Source organism: Pelophylax lessonae, assembly GCF_965119305.1.
Source record: "Pelophylax lessonae genome assembly, chromosome: 3".
In the NCBI taxonomy this organism is placed as follows: Eukaryota; Metazoa; Chordata; class Amphibia; order Anura; family Ranidae; genus Pelophylax; species Pelophylax lessonae.
In genome coordinates, this window is record NC_138770.1 from 2,724,860 (window position 1) to 2,748,136 (window position 23,277).

General features: G+C 50.1%; 2 protein-coding genes across 2 annotated transcripts in view; one reads left to right on the forward strand and one right to left on the reverse strand.

Moving 5' to 3' along the window:
* LOC309549119 (uncharacterized protein) overlaps positions 1-23,277 on the reverse strand; it is a 2,919,967-nt gene that overhangs the window by 2,236,837 nt on the left and 659,853 nt on the right. The window contains exon 10 of the mRNA XM_082249156.1: positions 2,945-3,172. Within this exon, the coding sequence (XP_082105282.1) occupies positions 2,945-3,172 (228 nt within the window). The remainder of the gene's footprint in view (positions 1-2,944; positions 3,173-23,277) is intronic.
* LOC309549117 (uncharacterized protein) overlaps positions 1-23,277 on the forward strand; it is a 4,285,597-nt gene that overhangs the window by 2,126,176 nt on the left and 2,136,144 nt on the right. Inside the window, 2 exon segments of the mRNA XM_082249155.1 lie at positions 22,243-22,470; positions 22,550-22,756. Of these exon segments, the coding sequence (XP_082105281.1) occupies positions 22,243-22,470; positions 22,550-22,756 (435 nt within the window).

Sequence of the window (23,277 nt, forward strand, 5' to 3'; positions counted from 1 at the left end):
CGATTTGTCCAATGAGCTAGACAAATCTTATCGTCTGAAAATTCAATATTTTCATCGGTAGTCTTGACTCCTCCAGAGTCCAGACCCCTTGAGCACATTAGTGCCCAAAACGCCTCCCCATCAAGAAAGGCTACCAACCATGGAGACCACCGTCCAGTACAGGGGAAGGAAGAATTTGCCCTGTTGAAGAGCTGGAGAGTGAAGCCACCATATCATATGCCGGCTCAACAGGATCTGCTTCTCCAGAGACTGCGGATTCTTTTCCCACTTGCCAAGAAACTCTCTATGCAGAGTTCTCAAGTGGAACTGTGCAAACAGAACCGTCTCGAAGGTAGACACCATCAGGCACACCCGCATGCAAGTCCTGAAAGATGACCGTCTGCTGGACAACAGGAGCCAAATCTCATCCAGCAGATTTTGGAGTTTTTTTCCCTGGAACAAACAGCCTGGCTAAAGCCGAGTCCAGAGTCAGACCCAGATAGTTCAACTTGGTGGACGGAACCAGAGGAGGTTTTTGGAAGCTCAATTTCTAACTGAACTCCTGCAGAGTCCGTACAGTAATTTCTGGGTTGTCCTTTTAAGCAGTCAGAGACTCTGCTCGCTGAAGAACAGTGTCCAGGTTCCCAGTACCGCAATCCCCGGCTGCCGCTACAATGCCAGCACCGGGGCCAACACTTTTGTGAATACCCAAGGATCTGAGGCGAGACCAAGATCCTTTGTCTTGAGATCCTGAGAGACGAAAAGGCTGCATATGAGCCGAGAAAAAAAAAAAAAGCCCATGTCTGCGACGAGACTCCTTGCTTCTGGCAGCCTGTGATAGAAGAGTTCTCTTCCCCCCTTTAAGACCCTTAATGATATCATCCATATCATGCGCCGAAGGACCACTCCTGTCACGGACAGCCTAGAAACTAAGGGAGACGCATCCAGAGAGGCATCACAGGCAAACTGCAACCCCTGGACTAACTGGTCCGCCAGCTCCTCAAGGAAGCTGTTCCCCCTCCAGATCCTGGCGCAAAACTTGCCCACCCTGTTAAGGTCTGGGACACCAATGCTATTCAGCCCTGAACCGGCCACAGTAAACATGTGGTGGACTAAAGTCTCGGCTCTCCTGTCAAAGGGGTCTATGACTGCAGTAGAAGAGGAATCATCCTCACTAACAGAGCACTCAAGGTACATGGACGCAGACCCAGTAGGGTCGCTACATACTAAGCTCACCCTGAAAAATAACAGTCAGGGGAGACTGCCAACTGTGATCCCTCAAGGGGACACCGCCAAGGGTCCACAAATGGACCACCTATGAGACCCTGCAAAAGATAAGGGGGGTTGCCTTAAGAGCCCACCATAGAGGACATAATAGAACATAGCCCCCATTAAAGGTGGGCCTGCCCACTGTGACGTGGACACGCAAGCAGGGTACTCTGGCTCACACAATAATGGCGGCATGACTGTCACTAAAAATGAAGTGCCACCTGGTTTAAGACAGGTGCCAAGCTAACCATATGGCCCAGCAGGACGCAAGACAGCGCCAAACTCAGCCGCATGGCCTAGTAGGCCAGGACACCAGCCCCAGCGGATCCGACCACCCAGGGCAGAAGAGGGGAAGGCGGATGTCCACACGGGAGGCAGTGGCTTCAGCCGTCCTCATCAGAATGGGGGTGCTGCGGGGCAAGAGGCATGCTGGGACTAAGGCTGTGACCAGGTCTATGCACCCTCGTGAGATGGTTAACTCGCAGGCCAGACCCTGTCCAGTGGGGCTATGTCACGGCCGATCTAGCGCGGAGCTGAGGCCTGCGCACGCTCAATGGCCGGACTGGGGAGACCTTAAGGATCTAGAACATCCAGTCCCTCACCCAGTCCAGCAGTTGATTGTAATTCTCACAGGAACAGAAAAAATGGTAGGACCAGACATCCCAGCAAGGAACTAGGTCCTTACTCCTGACTAGGCAGAAGAAACTGAATGCCTATAGCAGAGTGTGGGAGTATACCCCCTGGAACTGCCCCATAGGTTTGGTAAAGCTTTTTCCTGCCTCATGTCCTTCTCCTGTATGGGGCAGCATAACCCAATGGCTAAGAAGATGCTGGAGCTGTGTCCTTCAATGAGCGAAAGAGAAATCAGCTTTATTATTGTGACATCACCTTCAAGCACTGAAGAAAGAGTGTGGCTGCCGTAATACTTGCAACGCAAATGCTCTGAAACGCGTCGCATTCCAGTGATGCATTTTGTCCTTCGCTGCTGAGCCACCAGCGTCTCAAGCCTCGATCTAAGTGTATATCCACCATATGGCCGGCTTCCTCATAACGGTGACCAGCAAGGTGAACCCTGCATTGCGCTGCCAGTGAACGGACTTTACGTCCACGGATGACCCTTGGGACAGCCTTACTATTATGAAGTGCCTGTTCTTATCTCCAAACATGTGAGTTGCCAATTATATACTATACAATAAATCGGTTTTAAATTCTGCACTTAGAGCCGCCCTCCCTCTTGTTTATACCGGCAGCCTTGCAGGAATATGGCTTCTGTTCCTGTATTGATGGCAGCCCTAAGATATTGGCCTATCAAGTGCACTCCACCAAGTATATGGACTTCTTTATGGACATTTACCTTGAGATTTGTAGCAACTGAGCCTTACTTTTGTTTTAATCTTTGTTTCCACCAACCTTGTAACATTGAGGGATGGTGTGATCTTCCTGTGTGGAATCCCAGGAATACAGAGGATGGGGACATCTCTCTGGTGGGTTCCTGGTATAAGGTGGCTCCATCATATCCTTGTGTCCTTCTGAAACCTCCTCCATCACTCCATACTCCTCAACCTCCTCTTTATACTCTTCTTTAACATCAATATTATTATCCCCGAGGTTTCCACTCTGAATATATAAGAAAACATTCATTGTAACAAATATACTGTGTATAAATCAGAACTACCAATAATTGTCAATCATCTACCTGATGATGGTGAGGGATGGTGTGACCTTCCTGTGTGGAATCCCGGGAATACAGAGGACGGGGACATCTCTCTGGTGGGTTCCTGGAGCTGGATGACTCCACCATGGTATCCTGGTACAGATCTTTGTAAACATTTGGAAACTCTGACTCCTCCATCACCCCATCCTCATCATCCTCCTCTTTTATCTCTTCTTTAACCTCAACTTTAGAATCTCTCAGGTTTCCACTCTGAATATATAATAAAAATGACATCAATGGTAACAATGCAGATAATGTACAGATCCTAATGATACTATCAGTGATTGTTCCTCATCTACCTGATGATGGTGAGGGATGGTGTGATCTTCCTGTGTGGAATCCCGGGAATACGGAGGACGGGGACATCTCTCTGGTGGGTTCCCATTACTGGATCCATCTGTAGGAAACACACACACTGACTGAATACATTGTTTCTATGTGTTTATCAGATGATGAGGGATCTAGGTGGATCCTCCGTACTGCTCTCTCCTTTACAATAAAGTCTCCTCTTACCCGGAGATGTGAGGGGTGGCTGATTCTCCATCATGACGTCCTTCCCAGCACCGCTCACCTCTCCTGTCAGCAACTCAATGATCTCTCTGGTGACTTCTAGAATCTTCTTTGTATTTCTCTATTCTATCAGGGAGGGAGGTGGAGGAAATGTGATGGTCATATGATCTCCAGACTTCACAGGAGCAAAACTCTAGATTTGAACACAAAGAGAAAAATTAAATGACATTCCCAGAATCCTCCTCACCTCTCCGGTCAGGTCTGTGTTTTATTAACAGAGATAAGAGTGATGTCATGTGACCTCCCAGAATCCTCCTCACCTCTCCGATCAAGTATCTGTTTTGTCAATCCCCATTTCAGACTGAGGTAGAATTTACCCACAAAGGGTCCCCCCGCTCCAAGGGTTCAAAGCTTGTCGTAAGAAATTCTGGCATCCGTTCATATAACACAAGACATAAAGTCCCACCTTGCTAGTAAGGATGCCAAGGGTCCATCCACATCCTCAGAGCATCAGAATGGAAAAAGAGCCAGTTGGAGGGACATTGGGAGGAGGAACTGTGAGGTCAGTGTGATGTCAAAGGATTCTATTACTCTGATTTGAGGGACATTTGGAGGAGGAGGAGGAGCTGTGTGAGGGGGGGGGTTGCGCTCTTTGAAGTTTCTGGGCACAGAATAGTTTCTCCCGGATGCGTCCCACATCTCCTAAATTGAAAGATGAACCTTGTCTGTGGGCTTTGCCAGGACACATCATATTCCTGTGATCTCCGTGTACTCCGGAGACTTTACTGATCACATTTTGTGATAAACATCTGAGAATGGGAGCATTATGGAAAAACTAGATTTTAACACCCCCCCCACAGCACTGCCCCCTTGACACCCCCCCACAACACTGCCCCCTTGACACCCCCCCCCCCCCCCACAGCACTGCCCCTTTCACATACTCCCCACAACATTATCCCCCTTCACACCCTCAACCAGCTCTGTCTCCCTCACATCCCCCCCCCCACAGCACTGCCCCTTGACATCCCCCCCCCACTGCCCCTTTCACATACTCCCCACAACATTGTCCTTCACACACACCCCCAGCTCTGCCTCCCTCACATCCCCCCCAGCTCTGCCTCCCTCACTTCCACCCCCAGCTCTGCCTCCTTCACACCCCCCCCCCACAGCATTGACCCCCTTCACATCCCCCCAGCTCTGCTCCCTTCACCCCCCCCCCCAGATCTGCCCCCTTCACATCCCCCCAGCTCTGCCCCCTTCACATCCCCCCCCCCAGATCTGCCTTCTTCACATCCCCCCCAGCACTGCCACCTTGACATTCCCCCCCACAGCACTGCCCCTTCACATCCCCCCCCACAGCACTGGGAGGACAATCCTGGACTGAAGGCACAGCAGCACTGGATGGGGGTGCGGGAGCTGCCAGGTTAGCCTTTCATATTAGCAAGCTGGTGATTGGTTGCTAGGACCGCCTCCTAGCAGCCAATCACCTCCTGGTTAATGTGAAAAGTTCATTCAGGCAGCTGCCGCAGCGCTGGTCCTGCCCCAACTCCAGAATTGTCCCACCCGTCTTATGAGATCAAGGTTGGGTGATCTCTGCGGTTTCCGACCTTCCGGAAATAGCAGGTAGCGGTGGCCATCTTGGATGGGGCCAAACGCTGCAGAACCTCAATTTTGTTCTCACGGAACCTATTTTTTAGGTTTAGACTGATGAGGTGAGAAGGTGATTGGTGGGAAAGGTGACACATCTCCAAAAGGAAGAGGATGTTCCGGCCTCGTAAGTGGGGAAATATTCTGCCTCTGGCGGGGTTAATCTAGGTTTGCACAATATATGTGTGTATCATCATCTGCTGGAGATAAAAGATGTCACAGTGACTATGGAGGAAGAGGACGGACATGACGGGGGGGGGTTACTGGGTGTAAATAGAAAATAAGATCTTATTACCTCCTCTGCTGCCTCATCCAGCAATGTCTCCTCTGTACTTTGTACCTCAGGATTTTCCTGTGTGTAGCCGACATCACTTCCTGTATTCCATAGAGACTTCCTGTCTGGGTAGAAGTGAGATCACCACCTTGTGGAGCTCAGAGGAACTGCAGCCCTGAGAACGGTCTTTGATCCCAACCCTGCTAAATGCAGCAAAGGGAACAATACCGAAGAAGTGGCATGAAGTAGATCCCCCAGAATTAAAAGAATGGTGTACTAGGATAATGTATGTTTTTAATATGGAATATATTAGTAATAGCCAGGAGGAAAACCCAATTAATATAAAAAAAAATGGGAAAATGGATGGATTTAAAAAAATCAAACAAATATGTAGAAATAAATACTTAATTATTAATCAAATAAAAACAACAGAGAGACCAACAGAGTAGGCTAAGGAAGAATATGGAGGAGAGAAGGGAAGGGGGGGGGGGAGAGGGAAGATAGAAAAAAAAAGAAAAAGGTGAAGAAATGTACCGGCAATATTTTGTAAATCTGTTGAAAATTATATATGGTGTTACTGTCTTTGCTTCTGAAATGTTTTGTAAGTTTTTAATGAAGTTCAATAATAAAAATTTAAATAATTAAAAAAAGGACACTAGGCAGAAAAAAAAAAAAAAAACTTGGCTCCTCCCATGGGCAGTCTGCTCTGGGCATAAATCCCTCTCATCCGAAGTAGGGTGGCTGTTGGCCAAGGGATTCACTGTGACACAGACTATAGGAGCCCGGTCATATATGTCCCCACGAGATGTTTAACTCTCTGGCTGCCCTGGTCCGTGGGGCATAATCGCTGCCGACTGAGCAGAGCTAGCTGCAGGGCCGGTGCTACCAGTAAGGCGACCCAGGCAACCGTCTAGGGCGAAATCCAGCAGGGGCGCCAGCATCCTGCTGCTGCACCCGGAATCAATCAAGTAATGTACCGCTGGCGGGTGCGGGTGGCGAGGGGCGGACTGGCCTGGGGAGCAGGCATGTATTCACCCCAGGCAGCTCTGATGGACTGTAAAAAGGCAGCTCCCGCCGCACCAGTCATGGGACTATTTTTTTATTTTTTCAGGTGCTTAACCCTACCTTGGACAGCGGAAGCGATCATTTCCGCTTTTCCTGTCACAGCTAGCTTATTTCAGAGAAAGCTAGCTTTCCTGGGATTCTGCCGCCCGTCCCGTCGCCGCCCACTGATACTCCTCCCATTTGTTTCCAGCCAAACCCCGCCTACACTCCAGCCCCCTACAGGCACTGTGCACCTGGGCTCAGCCTACCTGAGGAGACCAGCCTGAGGGGCGAAACTTAATTCGTGAGTGAACTCTCTACACCCGTCCCTGCACAACCCCCCCTTTCCCCCGACCTCTTTTTGCTTCTCTTCTTTTTTTTCTTACAGTGCAGACTGGGGGAGGTGGTGGGATTATGTAAATCGAGGGGGGATTGTGCAGAGGGGGGGCATTGTGCAGACTGGGGGGATTGTGTAAACTGAGGGGGTTGTGCATTCTGGGAGGTGGGGATTCTGTAAACTGAGGGGGGCTGTGCATTCTGGGGGGGATTGTGGAGACTAGGGAGGAGGGGGATTCTTTAAACTGAGGGGGCCTGTGCATTCGGGGGGGGTTGTGGAGACTAGAGAGGAGGGGGATTCTTTAAATTGAGGGGGGCTGTGCATTCTGGGGGGGTGGTGGAGACTAGGGAGGAGGGGGATTCTTTAAACTGAGGGGGCTGTGCATTCTGGGGGGGGGATTGTGAAGACTAGGGAGGAGGGGTATTCTGTAAACTGAGGGGGGCTGTGCATTCTGGGGGGGGGGATGTGGAGACTAGGGAGGAGGGGGATTATTTAAACTGTGGGGGGCTGTGCATTCTGGGGGGGGGGGTTGTGGAGACTAGGGAGGAGGGGGGTTCTTTAAACTGAGGGGGGCTGTGCATTCTGGGGGGGGGGATTGTGAAGACTAGGGAGGAGAGGGATTCTGTAAACTGAGGGGGGCTGTGCATTCTGGGGGGGGGGATTGTGGAGACTAGGGAGGAGGGGGATTCTGTAAACTGAGGAACCTGTGCATTCTGGGGGGGGGGGGGGGGTTGTGGAGACTAGGGAGGAGGGGGATTCTGTATACTGAGGAATCTGTGCATTCGGGGGGGGGGGTTGTGGAGACTAGGGAGGAGGGGGATTTTTTAAACTGAGGGGGGCTGTGCATTCTGGTGATGGGGATTGTGAACACTAGGGAGGAGGGGGATTCTGTAAACTGAGGGGGGCTGTGAATTCTGGGGGGGGGGGGATTGTGGAGACTAGGGAGGAGGGGGATTCTGTAAACTGAGGGACCTGTGCATTCTGGGGGGGGGGGGTTGTGGAGACTAGGGAGGAGGGGGATTCTGTAAACTGAGGGATCTGTGCATTCGGGGGGGGGGATTGTGGAGACTAGGGAGGAGAGGGATTCTGTAAACTGAGGGGGGCTGTGCATTCTGGGGGGGGATTGTGAAGACTAGGGAGGAGGGGGATTCTGTAAACTGAGGGGGGCTGTGCATTCTGGGGGGGGGGAATTATGAAGACCAGGGAGGAGGGGGATTCTGTAAACTGAGGGGGGCTGTGCATTCTGGGGGGGGGGGGGATTGTGAAGACTAGAGAGGAGGGGGATTCTGTAAACTGAGGGGGGCTGTGCATTCTGGGGGGGGATTGTGAAGACTAGGGAGGAGGGGGATTCTGTAAACTGAGGGGGGCTGTGCATTCATGGGGGGAATTATGAAGACCAGGGAGGAGCGGGATTCTGTAAACCAAGGGGGGGCTGTGTGGGGAACTGTAAAGACTAGGGAGGAGGGGGATTCTGTAAACTGAGGGGGGCTGTGCAGACTGGGGGGGGTTGTGCAAACTGGGGGGAGGGGGGGATTGTGCAGACTGGGGGGATTGTGGAGACTAGGTGGAGGGGGGCTTGTGCAGACTGAGGGGGGGTTGTGCAGACTGGGGGGGACTGAAAGCAGCACAGAGGAAACTACAACTCCCAGAGTTTTGGAGGCAGGCAGAGGCAGGGCACTCCAGGGAATCAGGGCACACCTGACTGGCTAAGGCTGCACACCGGCTGCCACAACTTGACCCCAGGACCAGGAGCACCACCCCCCCGGAGGCTGTGCAAGGACCTGCTGAGCTGCCATCGTTGAGGTAAGAGACTTTAAACACAGCTGACCCTCACATCAGGCTGTATTGAGGGGCACTGATCAGGCTGCATTGATCAGGGTGAATTGCTGTTGAGAAAGGGGTGGGAAATATGTGATGTCATGATATGGGCAGATCATATGGGTTTGTGATGTCACATCGTGGGCCGAGCATATGGGGGCGCGACAATTTCTATTTTGCCTAGGGCGGCAAAAATCCTTGCACCGACCCTGGCTAGCTGTCTGCGTGCGCTTACTGGTCAGACTGGGGTAATCACTGAATCTAGATTATCCAGCCCGTCAGTGGGAGTCCAATGCAATCATAACTATAAAAGTCATATAATTCATTACTATAGACTGATGAGGGGAGAAGGTGATTGGCGGGAAAGGTGACATCTCCAAAATGAAGGGAATGTTGGGGCCCTGTTAGTAGGGAAATGTTCTGATCCTGAAGGGAGTAATCTAGGTTCCCACACTATATATGTGTGTATCATCATCTGCTGGAGATAAAAGAGGTCACAGTGACTATGGAGGAAGAGGACGGACATGACGGTGGTGGTGGGGGGGGGGGGGGTGGTTACTGGGTGTAAGTATTAAACAAGAACTTATTACCTCCTCTGCTGCCACTTCCAGCGACGTCTGTTCTCTACTTCCTCCTTACTCGCTGCTCACTTCGAATTTATACCTGACATCACTTCCTGTCTTTATGGTAGAAGTGAGCTCACCACCTTGTGGTTTATCAGAGGAACTGCAGCCCAGAGAAACATCTCGTAGTGTGAACACGGCCTTGTGCTGTGTGTGTATGTACTGTATATCCTTATAAAATGTCCGTAAAATACTGTATTCTGTATGCACAGTGTAGCAACCAATAGCGCTGCTAATCTGAGTAGGAGGGAGGGACTACTGATGAGTCAAATACCCTGCACCGATGTAGCGGAAGTTGCTCCACCTCATTAGCCAATCAGCACGGCACTGTAACCCACCCCTTCCCCAGCCCACCACATTTGACTGAAAATAATTCCTGGTTGGCTCACACAGGACTGTACACAAAGAGCTCCACAGCTGAATAACATCAGAAACAATGTCCACCACTCACATGGAATGCCTGCTACTGTGTACATCTCCTGTACTATGTCTGCAGTCTCTTAACGTCTCCTGTACTATGTCTGCAGTCTCTTAACGTCTCCTGTACTATGTCTGCAGTCTCTGACCGTCTCCTGTAACATGTTTGCAGTCTCTGACCATCTCCTGTAGTATGTCTGCAGTCTCGGACCATCTCCTGTAGTATGTCTGCAGTCTCGGACCGTCTCCTGTAGTATGTCTTCAGTCTCTGACCGTCTCCTGTACTATGTCTGCAGTCTCTGACCGTCTCCTGTACTATGTCTGCAGTCTCTGACCGTCTCCTGTACCATGTCTGCAGTCTCTGACCGTCTCCTGTACTACGTCTTCAGTCTCTGACCGTCTCCTGTACTATGTCTGCAGTCCCTGGCCGTCTCCTGTACTACGTCTGCATTCTCTGACCATCTCCTATACTATGTCTGTAGTCTCTGACCATCTCCTGTACTATGTCTGCAGTCTCTGACCATCTCCTGTAGTATGTCTACAGTCTCGGACCGTCTCATGTACTATGTTTGCAGTCTCTGGCCATCTCCTGCAATATTTCTGTAGTCTCTGACCATCTCCTGTACTATATCTGCAGTCTCTGATCATCTCCTGTAATAGGTCTGCAGTCTCTGACCATCACTCACATGGAATGCCGGCTGCAGAACCTTCAAGAAGTCTTATCAGTGTGATCACCCTCAGTGCAGTGTCCATCTACTGTACCATGTCTGCAGTCTCTGACCATATCCTGTACTATGTCTGCAGTCTTTGACTCTCTAACGTACTATGTCTGGATCTCTGCCTTATTTACATAGACTGAGCTCCATTCTGTGTCTCTGCCCAATGATCGGCGGGTGCCGGGGGACATCCATTTCCCGGAGGACGTCCATTTCCCGGCAGATATCTACTACGTCCCCTGCAGGTGGAAGTGCAGAATCAAGTGTATATACACATGACTCTGCACAGGAGGGCCGCCCTGGAGCAGAATATCAGCTATAGTCCTTAACTGGATAAATGTTTATTCCAGGAGTTAGATATTTATATACAGAAATGACTTAGGCAATAGCCAATCACAGGAGAACATTCTGCATACGTAGTGAGAAGGAAAACTAGCTGATAATACTTTTTCATGTCTTAGAAATCACACGATTTACAGTTATTATTATTATTATTATACATGATTTATATAGCGCCAACAGTTTGCGCAGCGCTTAACAAAATGAAGGCACACATTACAGTTACACTACAATTTGGAACAAAAGGAATCAGAGGGCCCTGCTCGTTAGAGCTTACAATCTAAAAGGGAGGGTCAATTGATACAAAAGGCAATAGCTGTGGGGGATGAGCTGATGGAGCAAGTGAAACAGCGTTATTAGTTAGTAGCCGGGTAGGCTTCTTTAAAGAGAAGGGTTTTCAGGGATCGTCTAAAGATGGATAGATTAGGGGACAGTCGGACAGATTGGGGTAGAGAGTTTCAAAGAATGGGAGAAGCTCTGGAGAAATCCTGGAGGCGAGCATGGGAAGAGGTGACAAGGGAGCTAGAGAGCAGGAGGTCTTGGGAGGACCGAAGAGAGCGGCTAGGTTGATATTTTGAGATCAGGTTAGTGATGTAGCTGGGGGCAGAGTGGTGGATGGCTTTGTAAACTATTGTTAGCACTTTGAATTTTATTCGTTGGGTGAGTGAAAGCCAATGAAGGGATTGGCAGAGAGGGTTGGAGGACACTGAACGGTTGGTAAGGTGGATAAGTCTTGAACAGCATTCATTATGGATTGAAGGGGGGATAATCTATGCAAGGGTAATCCAATGAGGAGGGAGTTGCAATAGTCGAGGCGAGAGATAACCAGGGCGTGAATTAAAAGCTTGGTGGTGTCATTGGTTAAAAAGGGCCGTATTCTAGCGATGTTGCGAAGGTTAAGGCGGCATGATTTGGACAGGGATTGGATGTGAGCCTGAAAGGACAGTGCAGAGTCCAGGGTTACCCCTAGCACCCTGGCATGTGTGGAAGGACTAATAGTTGTTCCATTGATCTTGACAGAGAATTCCGGGGAAGGGGCACGTAGAGGAGGAAATATTATGAGCTCGGTTTTAGATAGATTCAGTTTGAGGAAGTGGTGAGACATCCAGGCTGATATGTCTGTTAGTAGATCAGTAATGCGGGAGGAGACTGATGGGGTGAGCTGAGGGGTAGAGAGGTAGATTTGGGTGTCATCAGCATAGAAATGGTAGTGGAAGCCATGGGAGGCTATTAGCTGACCCAGGGAGGAGGTATAGATTGAGAATAGTAGCGGTCCAAGGACAGAACCTTGGGGGACCCCAACAGTAAGAGGAGTTGCAGAGGAGTAAGTGGAATTGTAAGTGACACTGAAGGTGCGGTGAGATAGGTAAGATTCGAACCAGTGGAGAGCACAGTCACGGAGACCGAGCAAACTGAGTTTTTTGAGGAGGAGGGGGTGGTCAACAGTATCAAAGGCAGCAGAGAGGTCCAACAGTAAGAGTATCGAGTAGTGACCATTGGTTTTTGCTGTTAGTAAGTCATTTGTAAGTTTTAGGAGAGACGTTTCAGTGGAGTGTTGCCGGCGAAATCCAGACTGAAGGGGATCAAGGCGGTTATTCTCAATGAGGTGCTCGCTCAGGCGGTTGTAGACTAAACGTTCAAGGAGTTTGGAAGCAAAAGGGAGTAAGGAGATGGGTCTTAAGTTATTAAGATTGGAGGGGTCTAGTGAGGCTCTCTTTGGTATAGGAGTTACTAGCGCATGTTTTAGAGAGCTGGGGAAGATGCCAGTGGAGAGGGAGAGGTTGAAGATATGAGTTAAAGAGTGTAGGATAGAGTCAGAGGGTGACCGTAGTATTTGAGAAGGAATAGGGTCCAGGGGGCAGGAAGTTAGGTGGGCATTAGAAAAAATTTTAGTAACTTCCTCTACAGTAGTTGGGTTAAACAAGGGAAGTATTGATTGTGCAGGAGGACAAGGTGTGTAAGGTGAGGGAGATATCTTTAGTGTAAAGATCTCTTCACAAATTTTATCAATCTTATTTTTGAAGTGATTGGCAATCTCTTGGGCAGTGAGTAAGTTAGTGGGTGGAAGCAATGGAGGACGAAGTAGAGCGTTGAAGGTCGAAAAGAGTTGACGGGGACTGTGTGAGAGGGTGTTAATGAGAGTGATAAAGTAGGTCTGTTTGGCAGTGTGGAGGCAGGAACTGTATTTTTGGAGGGCAGATTTTGTCATGGTCTTACCTTCTTGCTGTTCTCCTTCGTTTGACATGTGCTGGCGGCCATCTTGGTTTCTGGGTTTCTTGTAGCCTCCCACCCTGCGGCTCCTCCTTCCCACTGGGAGGAGCTGGATGCCTAGCTCATATATATAGGAGGTCTGTGGCTTCAGTTCCTTGCTTGGTCCTCCTGTGTTGACATGCTTCTAAGACTGCTGCTGCTTCTGGTTCCTGATCCTGGCTTCATCTGACTACCCTGCTGGTTCCTGATCCTGGCTTCGTCTGACTACCCTGCTGGTTCCTGATCCTGGCTTCGTCTGACTACCCTGCTGGTTCCTGATCCTGGCTTCGTCTGACTACCCTGCTGGTTCCTGATCCCGGCTTCGTCTGACTACCCTCCTGGTTCCTGACCTCTGGCTTCGCAAGGACTCTGCTTCGGTTTCGCCATCCGTTTGGACTTTTGCTTTTCAGCTTGATTTTCAATAAAGCCTTCTTATTTTCACTTATCTGTTGTTGTACGTCTGGTTCATGGTTCCGTGACATTAGGACCAAGCCATGAATTCTGACAGTACAGGGCCATCCTCGCTACCCACGCTGGTTGCCAGACTTGATCAGCAGGATCACCTGCTCATTTCGCTCCCGTTGCCGATGGGTCGGTTGTCGCTCCTGGGCCCGCTCCTACTGCCGCTCCGGTTGTTGCGCCAGAGTCTACCCCGACACCTGTTGTTGCGCCTGCGGTGTTTCGGGGTATGACCGGTTCTGCCCCCCTTCCACAGCGCTTTGGGGGAGAGCCAACTCAGTGCCGAGGTTTCCTTAACCAGGTGGGCATTTATTTCGAGTTGCTGCCACATGCCTTTCCTACTGGGAGATCAAAGGTGGGCTTCTTAATTTCGCTGCTCTCGGACAAGGCCTTGGCCTGGGCCAGCCCTTTATGGGAGAACAACAATCCGGTGGTTGCAGAGTTTTCCGGTTTTGTTGCTTCTCTTCGGAGGGTATTCGATGTGCCGGCTCGTGCTGCCTCTGCTGCGAAGCTCCTTATGTCCATCAGACAGGGTTCACGATCCGTAGCTGAATACGCCATTGAGTTTCGTACCCTGGCAGCAGAGGTGGGCTGGAATAATGAGGCTCTGGTCGCTGCTTTCTCTCATGGTCTCTCGGATGCCTTGAAGGATGAGGTTGCAGCTAAGGACCTACCAGTGGAGCTCGAGTCTCTTATTTCTTTCCTGATTTTGATTGACACCAGACTCAGGGAGAGACCTTCCTTTAAGGAGAGTCTGCGGAGGCCTCCTAACAGATTGGCGCCTACCTTTGCTGTCCCACCCGTGCCTCCCTCTCCTCCCACGCCTCCTGGGGGTGACTTGGCTGGGGGTGAACCCATGCAGCTGGGGTTTGCTCACCTGTCCGAGGGGGGAGAGGGTACTCCGGAGACGCGAGGGCCGATGCATGTACTGTGGTCTCGGTGGGCATTTTCGGTTGGCATGTCCGAACCGTCCGGGAAACGCTCGCACCTGAGATCCTGTCGGGGGCAGATCTTGGGTGGAGTCTCCTCGTCCCCGGTTTCCCGTGTTGACAAACCACTGATCACTGTTGTCCTCTCCTGGGTCGGGGGCTCGGTGACGACCCAGGCGTTGGTGGACTCTGGTGCTGGTGGTTTGTTCATTGATAGTGTGTTCGCTGCCGCCAATTCCATTCCTCTGCAGGCTCGAGGTTCTCCACTGGCTCTTGAGGCGATAGACGGCAGACCCCTTCTGCCGCCACACGTGACTCATGAGACCCTTCCAGTGGGGATAGCCATTGGTGCCGTTCACAGAGAGTCGGTCTGCTTCCAGGTTATTTCGTCTCCACACTACTCGGTGGTCTTGGGGTACCCCTGGCTCCAGAAGCATAATCCGACTTTCGATTGGAGATCGGCCGAGATCCTCTCGTGGTCACCGCAGTGTGGGGCTAGTTGCATCCATGGGCCTGTCAAGTTGCTGTGTACTTCCTCGGACTCTCTGTTGCCTCCTGAATACGAGGAGTACCGGGATGTATTCGATAAGGTGCGCGCGGTTGCCCTACCTCCGCACCGCCCATACGATTGTGCCATCGAGTTACAACCTGGTGCCGTTCCTCCTCGTGGCAAAGTCTATCCACTGTCGGTAGCGGAGAATGAGGCCATGGAGGAGTACGTGAAGGAGGCGCTTTCACGCGGACACATTCGCAAATCCTCGTCCCCGGCAGGGGCTGGATTTTTCTTTGTGAAAAAGAAGGGCGGTGAGTTGAGGCCTTGCATCGATTACAGGGGTCTCAATCGCATCACGATCAAGAACGCTTATCCGATACCCTTGATTTCCGAGCTGTTCAATCGCCTTAAAGGGGCCACGGTCTTTACCAAACTCGACCTGAGGGCAGCATATAACCTCGTAAGGATCAAGGCGGGCGATGAGTGGAAGACCGCGTTTAACACCAGGACCGGTCATTATGAATCCTTGGTTATGCCCTTTGGGTTGTGCAATGCGCCCGCAGTCTTTCAGGAATTCATCAACGATGTTTTCCGTGACCTGTTGCAGCAGTGTGTGGTGGTCTATTTGGATGACATCTTGGTATATTCTGAATCCATGGAGACCCACATTCTGGATGTCAGACGAGTGTTGCAACGGTTACGAGAGAACAAGCTGTTCGGTAAGCTTGAGAAATGCGAATTTCACCGATCCCAGGTAACCTTCTTAGGTTACATCATTTCCGCTGGGGGGTTCTCCATGGATCCTGAGAAGGTTTCGGCTGTCTTACAGTGGCCCCAGCCCAGTGGTCTTCGCTCCCTGCAGCGCTTTTTGGGCTTCGCCAATTATTATCGGAAGTTCATCAGGGACTTTTCCATGCTAGCCAAGCCTCTCACGGATCTGACCAGGAAGGGCAGTAATTCCCAGGTCTGGCCGCTCGAGGCCATCCGAGCTTTTGAGGCTCTAAAGTCCGCCTTTGTGTCGGCTCCGATTCTGTCGCATCCCAACCCTGGGTTGCCCTTTGTCCTCGAGGTGGACGCGTCTGAGACGGGAGTAGGCGCCCTTCTGTCTCAGCGTAGAACACCAGAGGGTCCTCTGCTTCCTTGTGGGTTTTACTCCCGGAAACTGTCTTCCGCGGAGTGCAACTATCAGATTGGTGACAGGGAGTTATTGGCCATCGTGCAGGCCCTTAAAGAATGGAGGCACTTGCTCGAGGGTTCGGTGGTTCCGGTCCTCATCCTGACGGACCACAAGAATCTGACCTACCTTTCTGAGGCCAAGAGATTGACACCACGTCAGGCCAGATGGGCTCTGTTCTTGTCACGTTTTAATTACGTGGTCTCCTACCTACCCGGTTCCAAGAACATCAGGGCGGATGCCTTATCACGGCAGTACTCCGACCTGTCCAGGGAGGAGTCGATTCCGACTTCGGTCATACCTCCGAATCAGATCCTGGCCGCCATTCGCACCAGCCTGACCTCTCCCCTGGGTGAGCAGATTTTGGCGGCTCAATCTGGTGCTCCCTCTGGGAGACCCAACGGCAGATGTTTTGTGCCTGAGGAGTTGCGCACTCGGTTGTTGCGAACCTACCATAACTCCAAGACCGCGGGGCATCCTGGAAAGAATCAGCTGTCCTGGGCTGTTTCACGTCTGTTCTGGTGGCCTTCCCTACGTTCCGACATCGCCGCATATGTAGCGGCTTGCTCCGTTTGTGCCCAGAGTAAGTCCCCTCAGCACCTTCCGTTGGGCCTTCTGCAACCCATAGCCACCGGGGAGCGCCCATGGTCACACCTGGGGATGGATTTCATTGTGGACCTCCCTGCATCCTGAGGCCATACGGTCATTCTCATGATTGTGGATCGGTTTTCCAAAATGTGCCACTGTGTTCCTCTCAAGAAGTTACCCTCTGCACAGGAGTTGGCCACGATTTTTGCCAGGGAGGTCTTCCGGTTGCACGGTTTGCCCAAGGAGATTGTGTCGGATCGGGGGAGTCAGTTTGTGTCCAGGTTCTGGCACGCCTTTTGCTCCCAGTTGGGGATTCATCTCTCCTTCTCCTCGGCCTACCACCCTCAGTCCAATGGGGCCGCAGAATGATCCAATCAGGCCTTGGAGCAATTCCTTCGTTGCTATGTCTCCGATCACCAAGACAATTGGGTTGACCTCCTGCCTTGAGCTGAGTTTGCCAGGAACACGGCGGTGAACTCTTCCTCTGGGACGTCTCCCTTCATGGCCAATTATGGGTTCCAACCTGCCGTGTTACCGGAGGTATTCTCTCCCCAGGATATTCCGGCTGTGGAGGATCACCTTTCCGTCCTACGTGCTTCTTGGGTACAGATCCAGAAGTCCCTTGAGGTCTCTGCGCAGCGCCAGAGACTCCAGGCTGATCGCAGACGAGCGCCTGCTCCTTCCTACCAGGCCGGAGACCGTGTATGGTTGTCCACCCGCAACCTCAACCTTCGAGTGCCCACTCCCAAGCTGGCGCCTCGCTTTGTTGGTCCCTTCCGAGTGCTTCGCAGGGTAAACCCGGTAGCCTATGCCCTTGCGCTTCCTCCTGGCATGCGGATCTCCAACGTGTTTCATGTCTCCCTGTTGAAGCCACTGGTGTGTAATCGTTTCACTTCCTCGGTTCCTCGGCCTCGTCCGGTCCAAGTGGGAAATCGTAAGGAGTATGAGGTGAGCAATATCCTGGACTCACGCCTGGTCCGCGGTCGGGTGCAGTTTTTGGTTCATTGGCGTGGTTATGGTCCAGAGGAGCGTTCCTGGGTTCCCTCCGCAGATGTCCATGCTCCTGCCTTGCTCCGAGCCTTCCACGCACGCTTCCCTCAGAAACCGTTCTTTACTCCGCGGAGGAGGGGCCCTTGAGGGGGAGGTACTGTCATGGTCTTACCTTCTTGCTGTTCTCCTTCGTTTGACATGTGCTGGCGGCCATCTTGGTTTCTTGTAGCCTCCCACCCTGCGGCTCCTCCTTCCCACTGGGAGGAGCTGGATGCCTAGCTCATATATATAGGAGGTCTGTGGCTTCAGTTCCTTGCTTGGTCCTCCTGTGTTCACATGCTTCTAAGACTGCTGCTGCTTCTGGTTCCTGATCCTGGCTTCATCTGACTACCCTGCTGGTTCCTGATCCTGGCTTCGTCTGACTACCCTGCTGGTTCCTGATCCTGGCTTTGTCTGACTACCCTGCTGGTTCCTGATCCTGGCTTTGTCTGACTACCCTGCTGGTTCCTGATCCCGGCTTCGTCTGACTACCCTCCTGGTTCCTGACCTCTGGCTTCGCAAGGACTCTGCTTCGGTTTCGCCATCCGTTTGGACTTTTGCTTTTCAGCTTGATTTTCAATAAAGCCTTCTTATTTTCACTTATCTGTTGTTGTACGTCTGGTTCATGGTTCCGTGACAGATTTATATTGGCTGAAATCTTGCTGTGACTTAGTCTTACGCCACAGACGCTCAAGATCGCGACTACGTTTTTTGAGGCTTCTGGTATTGTCTGTCTGCCAGGGTTGAAGCGGTCGGGGCCTGATTCTGTGTGTAGTGAGGGGGGCCAAAACATCCAGGGTAGATGACAGTGAACTGTTGTAGACAGAAGTGGCCATGTTGGGGCAGGAGAGGGATGAGATTGTGTTGAAGAGACCATCTGTAACAGAAAAAAGAAGTGAAGAGTTAAGATGGCGAAGGTTTCTACGGGTAATTGTTCGGTAGTTGGAAGGTAAGGAGGAGGACAAGGAGAGACTGAAACTAATGAGGTGGTGATCAGAGAGAGGGAATGGAATGTTGGAGAGGTTGCGAGGGGTGCATAGGTAGGAGAACATGAGGTCAAGGCTGTTGCCATTAGAGTGAGTAGAAGCATGTGTCCATTGTTTTAGGTCAAAAGAGGAGGTTAAGCTCAAAAGTTTAGAAGTAGCAGGAGTGTTAAGATTAACAGGGATGTTGAAGTCTCCAAGAATGATTGTGGGAATTTCAGAAGAGAGAAAGTAGGGTAGCCAGGCAGAGAAGTCATCAAGGAAGCCTGATACCGGTCCAGGAGGCCGATAGATCACAGCAATTCTCAACTAAACTGAAGAAAATAAACTAATACAGTAAGCTTCAAATGAGGAGAGAGACAGAGAAGGGGGTGGATGAAGAACCTGAAAAGTGCTTTGAAAGGAAAGCAGAATTCCAACCCCACCTCCTTTCCGTCCACTAGGCCTGGGAGAGTGAGTCCACAGGAGGCCACCATGGGAGAGGGCAGCAGGAGAAGGAGAGTCAGAGTCTTGAAGCCAGGTCTCAGTAATTGCAAGCAGGTTGAAGGAGTTTGTGATAAATAGGTCATGGACAGAGGTGAGTTTGTTGCAAACAGAGCGGGCATTCCAGAGGGCGCAGGAGAAGGGGAGGTTGGCTCTAGGGTCTAGGCAGAAGAGGAATAGAAACCAGATTGTGTGGATTTCGGCTGGTGTCAGAGGATAGGGGGTGACGGGTATGTCTGCCAGTTGTATGCTTTGTGCATTCGCTGAAGTGCTGAGCAGAAGTGTAATACTTAATCCAATATTAATACTTTATCCAAGATGATAGTTGCCAATGCAAACCCAGCCTGTGCTTCCCCTAGAAAGGGCTTACATTTATACTGAGTTGGGTGGAGGCATTGCCAATTAATCAATTAGGATTGCATAGGAGGGACACATGACTGACAGAATAAACTTCTCACACCAAAAACAGACTACAAGGAATAGCAAGAGAGCAGAATGGCAGAGAAATAAAGATAAGCTCATAATTTGGGTATAGACAAGAGAAAGCAAAACAAACATCGGTGTTCAATGGACAGAGATAAAAGATTTTGAAAGCAGCATAGATTGCCATTCCCACTCCACCTCCCTTGTGTTCCCTAGGTCTAGATTTACACCTACTTCATTCATCTTATGGTGTTTATCAATAAATTACGTAAACTGATCCATGTGCAAATTCATATACAACATAAAGTGCTTTGTGCTCAAGATGCTGTTCCCTGCAGATCCACTGCTTCCACTTTACACCTACTTCATTAATCTCATACTATTTTCTACAAAGTGAAAACCTGTGAAAATTCATGTAATCATACAATATTTTTTGCTCAATATAGTGTTCTCTGCGAGTCCACTGCTTCCACTTTGCATCTACTTCAACGAAGTTCTGTTGCTCCAAAAAAGTTCACAACTGAAAAGTTGATAAGGTGTGAAAGTTCTCCGTGCTCCAAACTGTGCCAGCTGTAGTGTAGCCACGCCTTCTTCCACCTCTTACACACGTGATGGTGAGGGCGCCCCCTTAGTAGTGCTTCCTCACTCACCAGAGCAATATGACTCCCAGCTTTTCTGCTACCAGAGTCACAAACATCCTTCACACTCTCCTCACCTCCGATGGCAAAGGAACTGGATCCTCCTCGCTCACTCCTGCAAGTCTGCTGCGTTTTCTGTCAGTCTCCCTCCTAGACTCGGCTTCCTCCTCCGACCGCTGTTCCAGCAGGAGCTCCGCCTCTTCATACACACTCAGGGAGGAGAGAAAGGGGAAGGATATACAGTACATACACACACAGCACAAGGCCGTGTTCACACTACCAGACGGTTCTCAGGGCTGCAGTTCCTCTGAGCTCCACAAGGTGGTGATCTCACTTCTACTGAGACAGGAAATCTCTATGGAATACAGACAGGAAGTGATGTTAGGTAAAGAGGACGTTCCATAGAACGTAGAGGGAGACACTGCAGGATCTGGTGGCAGAGGAGGTAATGCATAGATTAACCCCTTCAAGGGGATCAGTTGATGATTAATATATCTTGCTTCCAAAGCTGGCCATATATGGATTGAAATGTGACCGATCCCTGCTGAACCAGCTGAATTTTCATGTATCTATGGTCACCTTAAGTGACTTCCTCCCCTCCCCCTCATCTCCTTCATTATGTAAGTCATGCTGAGATAATCTCCCATTGGCTGAGCAATATTCTCATTTGTCTCTGAGCTCCTTCTTGCTATTCCTCGTCCTGCCTGTTGTTTCCTTGGATTGATTTTCTGTGTAGTGACCCCGGCTTCATCTCTTGGATGCGCTCGTCTGTTGCTTGTCCTGACCTTTATCCTGATTCCTGGATCTCCTCCACATCTCTCCTCCATATCCTCTTACACAGCTTTTCTCCACACCTGCAGTGACCCTGGGGGGTGGAAAGTTGGCACCAGCATGCAGCAAAATCCATCCCCACCATTAGGGACTCTGGAGAAAATTGTCTGCTATTTACACTCCGTTCCTCTGCACGTCACCTGCTCACATGAGAGATTACTTTCACACATTCCTGACAGATCTCTGTGTGGTAAAGGTCAAAGTTCACTCTTCATTTTAGGAGAAGTGGGAGGCACCCGGGAACAATGATTTGGTTTGCACAGGATCCTCATATAGAGAACCCCTCAAATCTCCCCATCTAAATGTCCCTCCATCCAGAGTCTATATGTCCTATGACATCACACTGACCTCACAGCTCCTCCCCCCAATGTCCCTCCATCTGGCTTTTTTTTTCTCATGCTCTTAGGATGTGGACGGACCCTTGGCATCCTCACTAGCAAAGTGGGACTGTTGGTCCTGCGTTGTATGTAATGATGTCAGAATGCCTGCAACAAGCTTTTGCTCTGCGCAGTGTGGGGGTCCTGTGTGGGTAAATTATACCTCAGTCTGAGGTGGGGCTTTAATGAAATGGAAACCTGAATGGTGAGGTGAGGAGGATTCTGGGAATTTCATTTGATTTTACTATTTGTGTTCAGATCTAGAGTTTCCTCCTGTGAAGTCTGGAGATCATATGACCATCACATTGCCTCCACCTCCCTCCCTGATAGAATAGAGAAATACAAAGAAGATTCTAGAAGGCACCAGAGAGATCATGGAGGAGAGGTGAGCGGTGCTGGGAATTCTGGGACATTATCCAGTAACAGACAAGGGATGTGTCTGGATGGTGACTGTATCATTGTGTGTGTCAGGTTCCTATAAGGTGTCAGGATGTCACTGTCTATTTCTCCATGGAGGAGTGGGAGTATTTAGAAGGACACAAGGATCTCTACAAGGACGTCATGATGGAGAATCAGCCGCCCCTCACATCACCGGGTAAGAGGAGACTTTATTGTAAAGGAGAGAGCAGTACGGAGGATCCACCTAGATCCCCCATCATCTGATAAACACATAGAAACAATGTATTCAGTCAGTGTGTGTGTTTCCTACAGATGGATCCAGTAATGGGAACCCACCAGAGAGATGTCCCCGTCCTCTGTATTCCCGGGATTCCACACAGGAAGGTCACACCATCCCCCACCATCATCAGGTAGATGAGGAACAATCACTGATAGTATCATTAGGATCTGTACATTATCTGCATTGTTACCATTGATGTCATTTTTATTATATATTCAGAGTGGAAACCTGAGAGATTCTAAAGTTGAGGTTAAAGAAGAGATAAAAGAGGAGGATGATGAGGATGGGGTGATGGAGAAGTCAGAGTTTCTAAAAGAACACAAAGATCTGTACCAGGACACCATGGTGGAGTCATCCAGCTACAGAAACCCACCAGAGAGATGTCCCCGTCCTCTGTATTCCCGGGATTCCACACAGGAAGGTCACACCATCCCCCACCATCATCAGGTAGATGATTGATAATTATTGGTAGTTCTGATTTATACACAGCATGTTTGTTACAATGAATGTTTTATTATTTATTCAGAGTGGAAACCTCGGGGATGATAATATTGATGTTAAAGAAGAGTATAAAGAGGAGGATGAGGAGTATGGAGTGATGGAGGAGTTTTCAGAAGGACACAAGGATATGATGGAGCCACCTAATACCAGGAACCCACCAGAGAGATGTCCCCGTCCTCTGTATTCCCGGGATTCCACACAGGAAGGTCACACCATCCCTCACTGTTACAAGGTTGGTGAGACAGAGATTATAAAACACAGACTCATGGAGACAATGTGTGGATTTTTATGTGATGTCACAATAATAAAGCTTATATTTTACAGATGATATTCTTTCATTTTCTTGATTTAGAGTGGAGATCCAATCGATATAGAATTTGAGGTGAAAGCAGAAGAAGAAGAGACGTATGTGAGGGATGATCAGCAGTCTATGGAGGAGGATGGAATAACGGGGACATTTATAGAGGAGGACACTCCTACAGAGATCAGCACAGGTGGGTCATTAACACTAAATACATTCCTCCACCCATACTGCTCACTGATTGGTCCAGAGTAGGGCGGGGACTGCGTGATATCAGCCTGTAATCCCCTGGTCACTTTCCTGAGCTGTGTTCCCCGTCCTGAATTTCTGTATTTCTCTCGGATAATCTTCCTTCTCTGTGCTGCAGACACAATTTATGTATCTAGACTGGATTTATGGAGATTCTGGGGTTCAGCTGGCAGCAAAATGTTCATTTTCACCATAGACGTTAC